This window comes from Orycteropus afer, unplaced genomic scaffold, assembly GCF_000298275.1.
Source record: "Orycteropus afer afer isolate SDZICR_OR568_19922 unplaced genomic scaffold, OryAfe1.0 scaffold00430, whole genome shotgun sequence".
Classification (NCBI taxonomy): domain Eukaryota; kingdom Metazoa; phylum Chordata; class Mammalia; order Tubulidentata; family Orycteropodidae; genus Orycteropus; species Orycteropus afer.
Window position 1 is genome coordinate 1,124,449 of NW_006922017.1, and position 12,170 is coordinate 1,136,618.

Below are 12,170 nucleotides of genomic sequence, written 5' to 3' on the forward strand. Positions count from 1 at the left end.
AAAAAAAGCTGAAAACTAGAACCTGGGAAGGGAAGAATAAAGAATAACAGTAAAAAGGACAAAAGTAATAATAATAATGGTAGTTTCAAAACAGACAAAAAGAAACAAAGTAAAAAACAGAAAAAGGAAAACAAAATTGGGGCAGGCCAGGGCAGTGCACCCAGGCTCCAACTAAACACACAGAATGGGATGAGATTCCTGCCAGCCCAGAAGGTGGGTGGGAGTGAGGAATGGCCACACCTCCGTTCACCAAGAGGGTGTGAGGTATAAGAGTAACAAGGGGAATGTCACACCTTTACAGGTCTGGAATGACCTTGCGGTTCCCGACAAGTGGATCCTGTTTTTAAGTCCCTGCAATTTGGGAGAACACTGTTGCTTTAAATATCTAAAATGGTCAACTGCTTGTAAACATCCAAAATGGCTGCGCCCTCTGGACAGGCAAAAGTTCACAGCTCAGCCCGCCTTCCTCTTTGCTGCTTCTCTTTTTATTTACCAGCCACCAGAGCAGTCCTTCACGCAGTCCCTGGCTAGCAGGGCTGATTTTTAAGTTAATTCTTAGGTCCTGTCACCACTCGGCAGTATCCAAGCTGTCTGTGCCATCAGGATCTCTGCCAGACCACAGCTCCATATGTCTCCTTTTTTGGTGTTTTCATGCAAATTCCTCTGCTAGTTGGAGTTTAGTCCACTTCTATATCTTTCCCTTCAAGGTTCAAAGGTCCAGGATTATCTTCTGTATCTGTGTTAATTGGTTCCCCTTTTCTTTGTTGAAGAGGGTCTGTGCAGTCTTTCTGCCTATTCAGTCATCTTACCGGAACTCAAGGTATATTTAGTTTTGTTTTTATTAGTTTTTGTAATGGATCAAAACAGAGATCAGTATACTAACAGATTTACTGTCATTCCTCAAAATAATATTTCTTTAAGTTCCATGGTCCATAGTCCACTTCAGTAGCCCAAGATTCTACGATCAAGCTAGCAGCTCATTCATTTTTCTTTACCAAGGAGAAAGAAATAGTGAAAACAATAATAATCAAATTGGAAAGTATGTAATAAAATTTGTTTTGAGTTTTCAATTAGTAACAATAGCTATTTGTCTGGCCATCTATAGTTCTGCTTCTTTTATCCTTAGAAAAAGTAATACATTTTGTATAGTGAGTTACCCTATGCACTTTTGCTAACTTTATGGCAGACCAATCTGTATACTGCCATAATTCTTCAATAATTGTTGGCTTTTTCATTCCCCTTCCCCCATTTTATGACATAATATTTTAAAAAGGCAAAAGACACTGACACAGGAAATGTAATATTAGGTGTTTTTTCCTAGTTTAATTTTTAAGCCTTATATTGTACCCTTGTGGAAGCAAGACTGGGCAATCTAATTCTGTAAAGATTTATACATCAGAAACCCAATAGGGTCACTATGAGTCTGAATCGACTCAATGGCAGTGTTTTTTTTTTTTTTTTTTTAAACGTCATATCCTAAAAATAGTGACATATGGTACGTGAAACACAACAAATACATGATTGTCTTTTGAGCCTTATTAATTCATCATATTTTCATTTTGCAAATCAATTAGAACTCTGGTGAGTTGATATATTCATTTAAATCACTTGGAAGCTTACTTTTCAGTTTTATAAAGTTGTTATGTGGGTAATTATTATCAAAGTCAGTGGCTCTTCAATACCAGCAGTAAATCAGAAAACAGACAGGCATTTCTTTACCTATGTCCAGATGTGAAGCCAGTATCATCATGTATGAATTCTCCCATGTAGAGTACAGTGCTCTTTCCAGTGCTATTCTTGGTACATAGTATGCTGTTAAATATTTTATTAATGACTTCCCACACATTTTTCAGTCTTGTATACCAGATTTGAATTTGCTACTGTAATTATCCATTGAAAAAAACTCATTTTGAATCTCTTCCCTCTAAATTTTAATGTGAAGCAGGTTATAGATGAACAAGGGTGGCAAAAAAAAAAAAAAAAAAAAAAAGTCCCTTTAACTTGGCTTGATTCCTTAATGCATTAACAGGTAGATAATGAAGACATCTATGAATCTAAACACGAAATAAAGCTGCCATTGAAGTGGACAGCACCTGAAGCCATTTGCTCTAATAAATTCAGCATTAAGTCTGATGTGTGGTCATTCGGAATCCTTCTTTATGAAATCATTACTTATGGCAAAATGCCTTATAGTGGTAAGTAATTAATTCTGAAGTGGGCCTTTTTGCTGCAGGTCACTTACTTAGGTGTGACTTTAACTGCTTTCCCCAGACTTGGAGGGCAGAGTTATGAAGCTGACCACACCATGTACCTGTGGGAGCTTAATAGATAAAATTTGATGATGATCATTTGCATTAATGAGGTGGTTTATTGCATCCTTCTCTTTGCTCTTGAATTGCAGTCTTACAGACATTGCTTGCTGCAAGATTCTTATTCTCTGCAGCCTGGAAAGGATATAGTAGACTTTACACCTTCACTAAGGAAATCAATTTGCTTTGTAACCTACAGCATAAGTGTTTATGAGTCTAAGACTCTACTATTTAATTTGTTCTCTTGTTGGTTCCATTTTCTATATATTTTAGGTATGACGGGAGCCCAGGTAATCCAGATGTTGGGTCAAAACTATAGACTCCCTCAACCATATAACTGTCCACTGCAATTCTACAACATCATGTTGGAGTGCTGGAATGCAGAACCTAAGGAACGGCCAACATTTGAGACACTGCATTGGAAGCTTGAGGACTATTTTGAAACAGACTCTTCATATTCAGATGCAAATAACTTCATAAAATGAACACTGAAGAAGAATTGCAAATAATGAAGTAAAAATAAAATTGAATAATCAACTCAGAAACACAACCTTCTCAAGTAACTGTAAAATTCGTTTACCTTGACATACTCAAGTGATAGGGTAATTTTGGTCAGGTTCTATGAAAAAGATTATATAAACATTATATTGACTGGCAACACTGCAGAACAGTCTAAGGTGATATATCATTTTCTCACTGCCTGGCAAATCAAACAAACTAACCAAAGATATTTTTCTTTCTGAAAGATACTTACATTTCTATTTATTGTTTTAAACGCTGATCAAGAGAATCAACAGATGATAGTAAATTTTTACTCAGTGACTGTTGTAGCATTATCCTGTTTACTGATTAGAGTGGTTATTCATTATTCTTTGGATTGCTGAATCCCATCAGGCTGTTATTATGAAGGAATTTGATTGCTTTGCTGCACAGCAGGACCTGCGCTTTAAGGATTTTTTTTTTCTCTTTTAAAATATCCTGTGACTACAATGATGGTAAAGCCGTGTTAAATGACTTTGATTGTACTTGGAGTAATTGCACATATTTTTTCCTATGCATAAAAAATGAAGCAGCTGTTGAGAAAAAGAATGAAAATCTCTCTCATTTAGTAGAAGGAAATGATGGAATTTTTCTATACCTCAGTTTGTGTCATCTGAGAATAATCTACATTAGTTTTAATCTCTTAATGTTAAGAATCAGATTGCAAAGCTGATGAGTTATTATCTATGGAAATATGTGAAAACATCTAATAGCACGTAAGACCTGAGAAACAGGTATCAAAATTGTTTAGGAAAATGAGAGGAGAACAGCAGGATTGTTATGGCCCAGGATTTGAGAATAATTGAAAAAAATGGAGGGGTGCTGGGCTCTGATACAAAGGCCAGAATTTTAAATTAACTACAAAACAGGTATGTTAGTTATCTAGTGCTGCTATTACAGAAATACCACCAAGTGGATGATTTTAACAAACAGAAATGTATTTTCTCCCAGTTTAAAAGGCTAGAAGTCTGAATTCAGGGCACTGGTGCTAGGGGAAGGCTTTCTTTCTTTGTCAGCTCTTGGAGAAGGTCCTTGGTGCCTCAACTTTAGTTTCCTCGTTCCTTGGAGATCTCCATGTGGCTTGTCCTCAGTCTTCCCCAATCTCAGTTTGCTTGCTTGTCCTAATCTGTTCTCTGTATCTTTTTGTAAAAGATTGAGTCAAGACACTAATCCTGTCTCATTAACATAACAAAGACAATCCATTCCCAAATGGGATTACAACCAGGGGCATAGAGGTTAGAATTTACAACACATAATTTTTGGGGACACAATTCAATCCTTAACAACGGATCTGTTGTTGTTGTTGTTGTGTACCGTCGAGTCACACCTGACTCATAGTGACCCCTCCTTGGGTTTCCAAGGCAGTATCACTATGGAAGTAGGATTGCCCAACCTTCCTTCCGAGGAGTGGCTGGTGGGTTTGAACCGCCAGCCTTCTGGTTAGCAGTCAAGTACCTTAGCCACTATGCTACCAGAGCTCCCTAACAACGGATCTAGAACCCCAAAAAAACAAACTCACTGCCATTGAGTCAATTCCAACACATAGCAACTCCAAAGGTAAGAGTAGAACTGCCCCTAGAAAATTCAGGATCCTCAGTGGAGGATGTTTGTGGAACCAGACTGCATCATCTTTCTCCTGTGGAGCAGGTGGTGGACTCAAACCATAGATCTTTTGCTTAGCAGTTGAATGCTTTAACCACTGCAGCACCAGAGCTCCTAACAGATCTAAAGGCTATAATAACTGATGTTAGTTATGAAACAATGATTTCCTGTCCATCAGGAGAAGAATTTTTTTTTTCCTCTTAAATTTGTATCAGTCTTTATAACAAAGCTACCATCTTCTTAAGCAGTGGTTGTATCAAATTGTGTGTATAATTAGATGAATAGCAAGACTTCTCAAAAGTAGTTTCAAAACCACACATATTCAAAGATCTTCTGGTGTAAAGCAAGATGAATGAAACAAGCTGTAAGAAAACAGGGTATTTTGAATATATTCTCTTATCTTTCTTTAATGGGAAAATAGAACACATCTGTTTATCAAAACTCTAATTCAAAGTCGATTAAGCCATAAGCAAATTTGTAAACTCTTGCAACTATAAGACTAGAGATAGGGAGGGTGCTCAGTGCATACTAGTAGCAGCTCAATGATGTTAACAAAGACCCGAGTTCTTTCCTACTGTGCCTTCTGCTACCTTCAGCATTGGCCTCATTCTTATGTTCACAAGATGGCGGTCAGTGGCCACTGAGGTGGTGGTTGTTTGGTGTCGTTGAGTCAGCTCCAGCTCATAGTGACCCTGTGTACAATGAATGAAACACCGTCTGGTCTTGTGCTTGCCTTACAATCCTTGCTATACCTGAACCCATCAGTGCAGTCACTGTGTCAATCCATCTTGTTGAGGGCCTTCCTCTTTTTCGTTGGCCCTCCACTGAGGATCCTGTATTTTCTCTTCATCTAGCAGAAAAGTATGGGAAACCTTTTCCCCAAACTTGAATATAAATTATTCTCCTTCTTCTATTTGCGAAAATGTAGATTATATATCCTGTATGGGCCAGAAATAAACTTTAGGTGACTGCTACACATCCTTGGCTTAGAATATCATCTACGACTAAAGCTGGAGTTGTGGTCATCTTCTCTGGAGAGAAACTGGGAAAGTCTGCTTACCTGAATAAAATTGGGAAGACTAGATGCAAGATAGGTATCCATTAAGGAAAAAACTACAGGAGATGAAATAACTGCTAGTATCTATCCATTTTTCTGTCTGTCTGTCTAGCTACTACCTTTCATCTAACTCTGTGTGTGTGTGTGTGTGTGTGCTTGTAGATGTGTGTATATGTGCTCAAACTTTTATGAAAATGTTAGACTAACATGAGTTGTGAGCTAAAGATTATTGAGCCAACTGATTCTTCAAGGAACAGAAAACATTTGTAGGGACAACATTAATCAATCATATTATCAGTTGATATGTATAACTTCATTTACTGATTTAAAGTCATCCAGTCTAATGCAATGAAGGAACAAATTGTAAATAACAAGTTATTAAAAATGAAAAAATAGCTCATTTTCTTTTAGTTCAATACTGCTTAGGCATATATAGAGATGAATTGAAATATTCTCATTTCATTGTGAAAATTCAGCTGGTATATAATTTTTCTTTTGTTATAGCTAATAATAATATATTTTTTAGTACTTTGAAATGCATAAGGAAGGTTATCCTTGTTTTAGTATCACCTGAAACCTGTTTAACTTACTCCATTTTATTCTTGGGGACATTTATGTTCAAGGTTCTGTCAAAGCAATCTATTCTTCTTCTTTTTACGTGATGGATCATGGAGAAAAAGAATGGATTCAGTTATGAGAAGCAGTAATAGATTTCTTTAAAACTGACATAAATTTTTCTCCCTGTATAGAATAAAAGAATCAGGAAAAGATAAGTTGAATTTTCCAACAATGAGCCAGCTCTTGTTAAATTTATCTCCCATAAATTGTAGCAAAGCACTTTTTATGTAATGTTTTATTTATGTAATGCAGTGATTTGGAGGTAGTGTTGAGGGATGTGAATACATCATTTCATATGATGCTTCAAATCTTTTTTTCATATGAACTTAAGAATTTTTTTGTAATAGAAAAAATTCAAAATTCCATTAAGTCTCCTTTAAAAAGGTTAGGAAGGAAATAGGTTTCAGTAACCTGGGGTCAAAAGAGTTGCAGGATGGATCCATACTAGTGATGGAATCTGAATATTTTGTTATCAGAAACAAAGGTAAAGTTAAAATGATCAGCAACCTGCAAATGCAGCTGCAGATATGACAGCCTTAAGGGACACCAAAGAGTAAGAAATATACATGAACCATAAGACCTTTGGGGACATAACAGGCTAGGTTCACTGACAATTTCTATGCACCACACATGTCAGCATGGTGACCATATGGATTGATTAAACCATGAGTAGTCCAAATTCTTTTGACTCTGATGGCCCAAAGGGAACCACTGACTTTGAAAAGATGCAATACAGTTAACCAGCTGTAAAGTCCTGAAGGAAGCGGAGCTCAGTCGGGGCTCCATGGCTTGCCAAGCTTATGCCATACCTGTAAGAATGTATTTTATGGTTTACTTGAGCCTGTGATAGCTGAACCAAACAGCCTTCCTGGTAATGTATCTGTGGTGATTTTTTTCCACACCTTTTGCCAAGATAAATTGTGTGATTAGAATGGTGATGATTTGGCTCTTGTATTTCCTGGCATCATTATGGACAAGTTTTGCCCTATGGTCTTTAAGGTGATGCAAATATTCATTGTGGTAGGATAAAAAATCAAGCTGGGAAGTTCTGTGGAGAATACTATTGATGTTTAAGATCCATGATGCCAGCAATATTTTAATTTTCACAATGCTACATTTTCACTGCCTATATTGTCTCATTCAACTCTCAGATTTTTTTTTTTTCTAATATTAAGGAAGTGATGTTGGTAGATTTCTCAAATTATTTATTACATTTAGAAACAAAATGAGAGTAAAAGTAATATGCAAACTCTGAATTTTAGACCCTTTAACCAGCTTACCATCACTCTGAATTCAGATAGTGCTGTCAACAAATGGATTATAAAATGAGATTAAGGGAAGAGATGGCTATATATTTTGCATTTTCTTTTCTGGCTTGGGAAGTTAATTTAGTTAATACATCAAAAGCAACAGACTTCCATGCAACATCTTTTTGGTCCTTGTGGAAAATAATCAGCTCTTCTAGAAAAGGGTTACCAATCTCAAATATTTCTTAAGTATCAGTTTTGTGCATTGCTGTACAGGGATTCAAGTCATAAAACACTGTCTTGTAATGACTTCCTGAAATCTTTGAATAGATGCTTTGATTATACTATTTGTGAAAGATATGGCTGCTAGGTAGTAACCAAATTTTGTTTAATTTTCACTGTCCACAAAATTTCATGGTGAAAGATATCATAGCTTTCAGTTATTTAAAAAAATCTACATTAAATATAATTTAGAAAGTGAGAAAATAGATTAGGGAAATTAGTACACTTAAAAACCACCACAGTGAGATTTTTGTCTCTTTAAAATGCGTACTTCTATAATGATATTTATATTGTACAATTGCATGTGAATGTATATTATACATGATCAATTTATATATGTAGCAAAAGAGATAAAAAAGATATGTTTTAATCATACTACTTGTTAATGCTATATTTATCTTGGTTCAAATACAACTATTTTAATTTTTAAACATTTTTTTCCTCTGGTTTCTTTAAAAATTTCGAGGCAAAGCCTTTTTTTTTTTGAAAATATATTTTATCTTGAGTTTTCTATCTTTATTCTCATTAATTTATATATAAATTTTATAAACAAATGATTATTTTTAACTTGCCTTTTAAAAGTTGACTATTTTAGAGGTCAGGGTGATTGTGAGTCTAAGACATGAATTTAACATATTTTGCAGCAAGTCAAATGTTTCTTCAATGGACTAAATTAAAAGAGTTTACATTTGTATGATGGGAAATTAAGGGAATATGATCTCGCTTCTGCCACATGCTCATTGCAGGTCAACTATTTCATGGTACCTTTCTTAGAGTCCTAGGCTGATAGAGAAATCACCATCTCTTACATTGTCAGTTGCTTTGGTAGTGGGAACAAGAGCCGTGGTGTGTTTCATGTGGGCAATTAAATCCCTGGGTCCAGAAGATACAAATGTCACTTCTGCTCGTCACTTATTGGCCACAATCTCATGGCCCCATCTAGCCACAAGAAGTCCTACAAGTGCAGTCTCACCATGCACCCAGAGTGCCAGCACCAGAAATAACAAATAGCACTAAAGACAATAAAGCATACCATATTGAAACATCAAGTGAATTTTTATTGATGCTGACTGTAGAAAGCCATGTATATTCATTTACTCATTTTTTTTCACTGCTGCTTTTATTCATTTATTCAACAAATATTTATTGATTGCCTACATTGTCTGATAGCAGACATCAGCCTAGATGCTTGGATAAAATTATGAACAAGAAAGAAATGGATCCTGCTTTGTCTAAGTTTACCAACTCTCAAGGGAGACAAATTAGGTAGTAAGAATTGAGCTAACAAATCAATATGCACAATTTTACATTTTTATTTTGTACCTAAAAATTATATTATTATCTGCCATCTGCTATCCAATTTCCTTTCTCTTTCCTCCTCAAGTAGAAGAAACTGTTTTATTAGAGCTGAGTTAAATGGTTACATTTCCTAGACTCTTTTGCAGTTGTTGTTACTGTTGAGTTGGCTCCAAACTCATGGCAACCTCATGTACAACAGAATAAAATGTTGCCTGAGCTATGCCATCTTCATCATGGTTGCTTAGCTCAAGACCATTGTTAGAGCCACTGTGCATAACAAGTGCCTTTGAATCTAGAATGTTCATCTAGCACCATATTGGACAATATTCTGTTCTGACCCACTGGTTTAATTTTTGAATAGTAAGCTTTTGGTTAACTTTTGGAAGTAGATACCCATGCCTTTCTTCTTAGTCTGTCTTAGCCTGGAAGCTTCACTGAAACCTGTCCACCCACCATGACCCTGTTGATATTTGAAACACCAGTGGCATAGCTTCCATCATAACATTCAAGCCACCACATTATGACACATTGACATACAGACATTGCAGTTAGGAGTTGCCAAAAAGATGTAAAGGAAAGTTGTTTGGTAGGACTTCTAGAATAATGCCGTAAGAGTTGGACAGACAACTGGCATGTGCCTCCTTTTGTCCTTTTTCCCCTTTCTGTGTTTTAGACCTAGATTACTTATGTTCAGCAGCAATCTCTAAGGAAAACTTGAAAGTCACTTCTTAATAGAGTTTAGGTTCTTGGTGACAGGGCAGCTGGAATGCCAGCTTTGGACTCCTGACCTGAGGAGAAGTGTGTCCCAAATAGAGGAGAGAGAGAAAGTTATGGTATTTAAACAATACCTCTATTGTCAGATATTGAAGCACCCCATTTCTGAATGTCAAATTGTCATTCATTTCAGTTATTTCTGAGTTTCCCCCCATCCCCTCAAAGTGCTGGGTGCTTACAATGTGTTGAACCTTTGGAGGAAGAATTTTCTGGTGTTGCATTAGATCATTAGCTGATAACGAGGCCATCCCTTGAGATGTCTTCTCTCTAATCTGAAGTGACATGTTTGCCAAGCTTTTTCTAATATACTTCCACATCCCTCTTGGGTCCAAAGGAAGCATTTGACCTCTCTGCATAAATGCTCCCATAGCCACGATGTGTTCTCACCTGCACTGTGCTAGCTAGGTATGAGGAAGCATTATGAAGCTTTCCTCCTTTTCAAACTCTATTCTGGAAAAATGATCAAGTACTCTTTGATGTCAGGGTCCCCAAACATCTGGAAGAAGCCCTTCCATTCTCCTTCCTCACACTTTAGAATGGTGTCATTTATCCTAGTCCTACCAACTTCTTAGAGCTCTGGTGGCGTAGTGCCTAAGGCTTTCGACAGTTAACCAGAAGGCTGGTGGTTCAAACTCACCAGCCACTCCTCAGAAGGAAGGTTGGCCAAACTACTTCCGTAGTGATACTGCCTCAGAAACCCAAGGAGGAGTCGCTATGAGTTGAATCTGACTCAACAGCAGTGCATTGCGTTGCATTCATTACCAATTTCTCATACATCCCTTTTACTTCATTCTTCCTCCTGCCCTTGGACTCTTTAGTCTTTAGAGTTGTGAGTGTGGATGGTGTGAACCAGCAGTCTCATTACTGCACTTTGAAAGTCTTCGATTTTAAAACTCTAAGGCAAATAATTAGACTCTTTTTTTTTTTTAACTGTAGTAATCATCTCTTTAGATATTACATGCCCCACAGTATAGTGGCATTATGGGGGAGAATCAAACCATAACAGAAAATACCTGGAAAAACATATTTATTAATATCTTAAAACAGTGCCCTACCACACATGGAAATTAGACATAAAAATGTGTAAGTAAATTCATAAGTATGGTTGTAGTGAGTATTCTGAAGGAGAAATGTGGAGCTCTGTTGGACTAAATAAGCACTCATACTACAGTCTAATGACTGGGGGAGAAATGAAAAAAATGATGTTTAACTGTAAACAGAAGTATGAGAAAATGTTCACTGATTAGCTCCAGGGAGAAGGTAGGTACAGCAGAGGCAAAGATTCTGCAAAGACAAAGAGCATGGAAGAATTGAAGAACTAAAAGAAATCCAAGGTACTTGAGAGTGAGAGAGAGAGAGGGCACAAGTTAGGGCTGCCCAGACAAATCCTATTCCAATCTTGCAGGATTATATAGTTGCATTGTGGTAAATTGTAGTCAATGTCATAAGGCAAAGTGTATGTGAATATTAATCTTAATCCTTAATACTAAGGAGCCAGATATTCAAAGCCTTACATTGGTAACATTACTCAGTGGGATGTCCAACAAATTACTTTCCTTAAAATGTGCCTAGGTGGCACAAATGGTTTGTTTTTGAATGCTAACCTAAAGGTTGGTGGTTCAAACCCACCCACTGGTGCCACAGAAGGGAAGACCTAGTGATCTGCTTCTGTGAAGATTACAGCCAAGGTAACCTGATGGGCCAGTTCTACCCTGTAACACATGAGGTTGCCATGAGTCAGAACTGACTCAATAGCAATTAACAACAACATTTTCACCAAAGTGTGGTAGGGGAAAATAAGTGTGGATATGAGATCTGTTAGGAGGATATATTATCCTATGAAGGATAATAGGAGATGGCAGTGGATACAGAAAGACACAAACATGTGAAAGATTTGGGGTAGACAGAGGGAGCCAGTAGTTGGACTTGTGGGCTCAGGACCATGGTCACAGGGGACATCAAGCTCAATTGGCATAACATATTATACAAAACATTGTTCCACATCCTACTTTGGTGAGTAGCGACTGAGATCTTAAAAGCTTGCAAACAGCCATCTAGATGCAACAATGGGTCTCTCCTCATCCAGAGCAAAAAGAAATGAAGAAAATCAATGATTCATGGAAAAAATTAGTCCAAGTGACTAGCAGACAATGTGGTCCTCAGCCTGTACAACTGTGAGACCAGAAGAACTAGATGGTGCCCAGCTACCACTGTCAACCACTTGGAGGGGGTTCTCTGTAGGAAATCCTGGATAGAGTGGGAAAACAATGTGGAAGAAAACTCAAATCATTTGGGAAAAAAAAAAAAAAAAAAAGGGGAGCAGTTTTGCTAGTCTGATAGAGCCTGACGGAACCTCTGAGACTATGGCCCCTAGCCACCCTTCAGGTCTGGAATTGAACCCATTCCTGTGGCTTCCAGGCAAACAAAAGACAGGCATATGAG

The 12,170-nt window shown here is 37.1% G+C and overlaps 1 protein-coding gene across 1 annotated transcript in view; it reads left to right on the forward strand.

The window, feature by feature from the left end:
* FRK (fyn related Src family tyrosine kinase) overlaps nucleotides 1-2,794 on the forward strand; it is a 182,432-nt gene extending 179,638 nt beyond the window's left edge. Inside the window, exons 7-8 of the mRNA XM_007954076.2 lie at nucleotides 2,030-2,195; nucleotides 2,583-2,794. Of these exons, the coding sequence (XP_007952267.1) occupies nucleotides 2,030-2,195; nucleotides 2,583-2,794 (378 nt within the window). The remainder of the gene's footprint in view (nucleotides 1-2,029; nucleotides 2,196-2,582) is intronic.
* The last annotated feature ends 9,376 nt before the right edge of the window (nucleotides 2,795-12,170 follow it).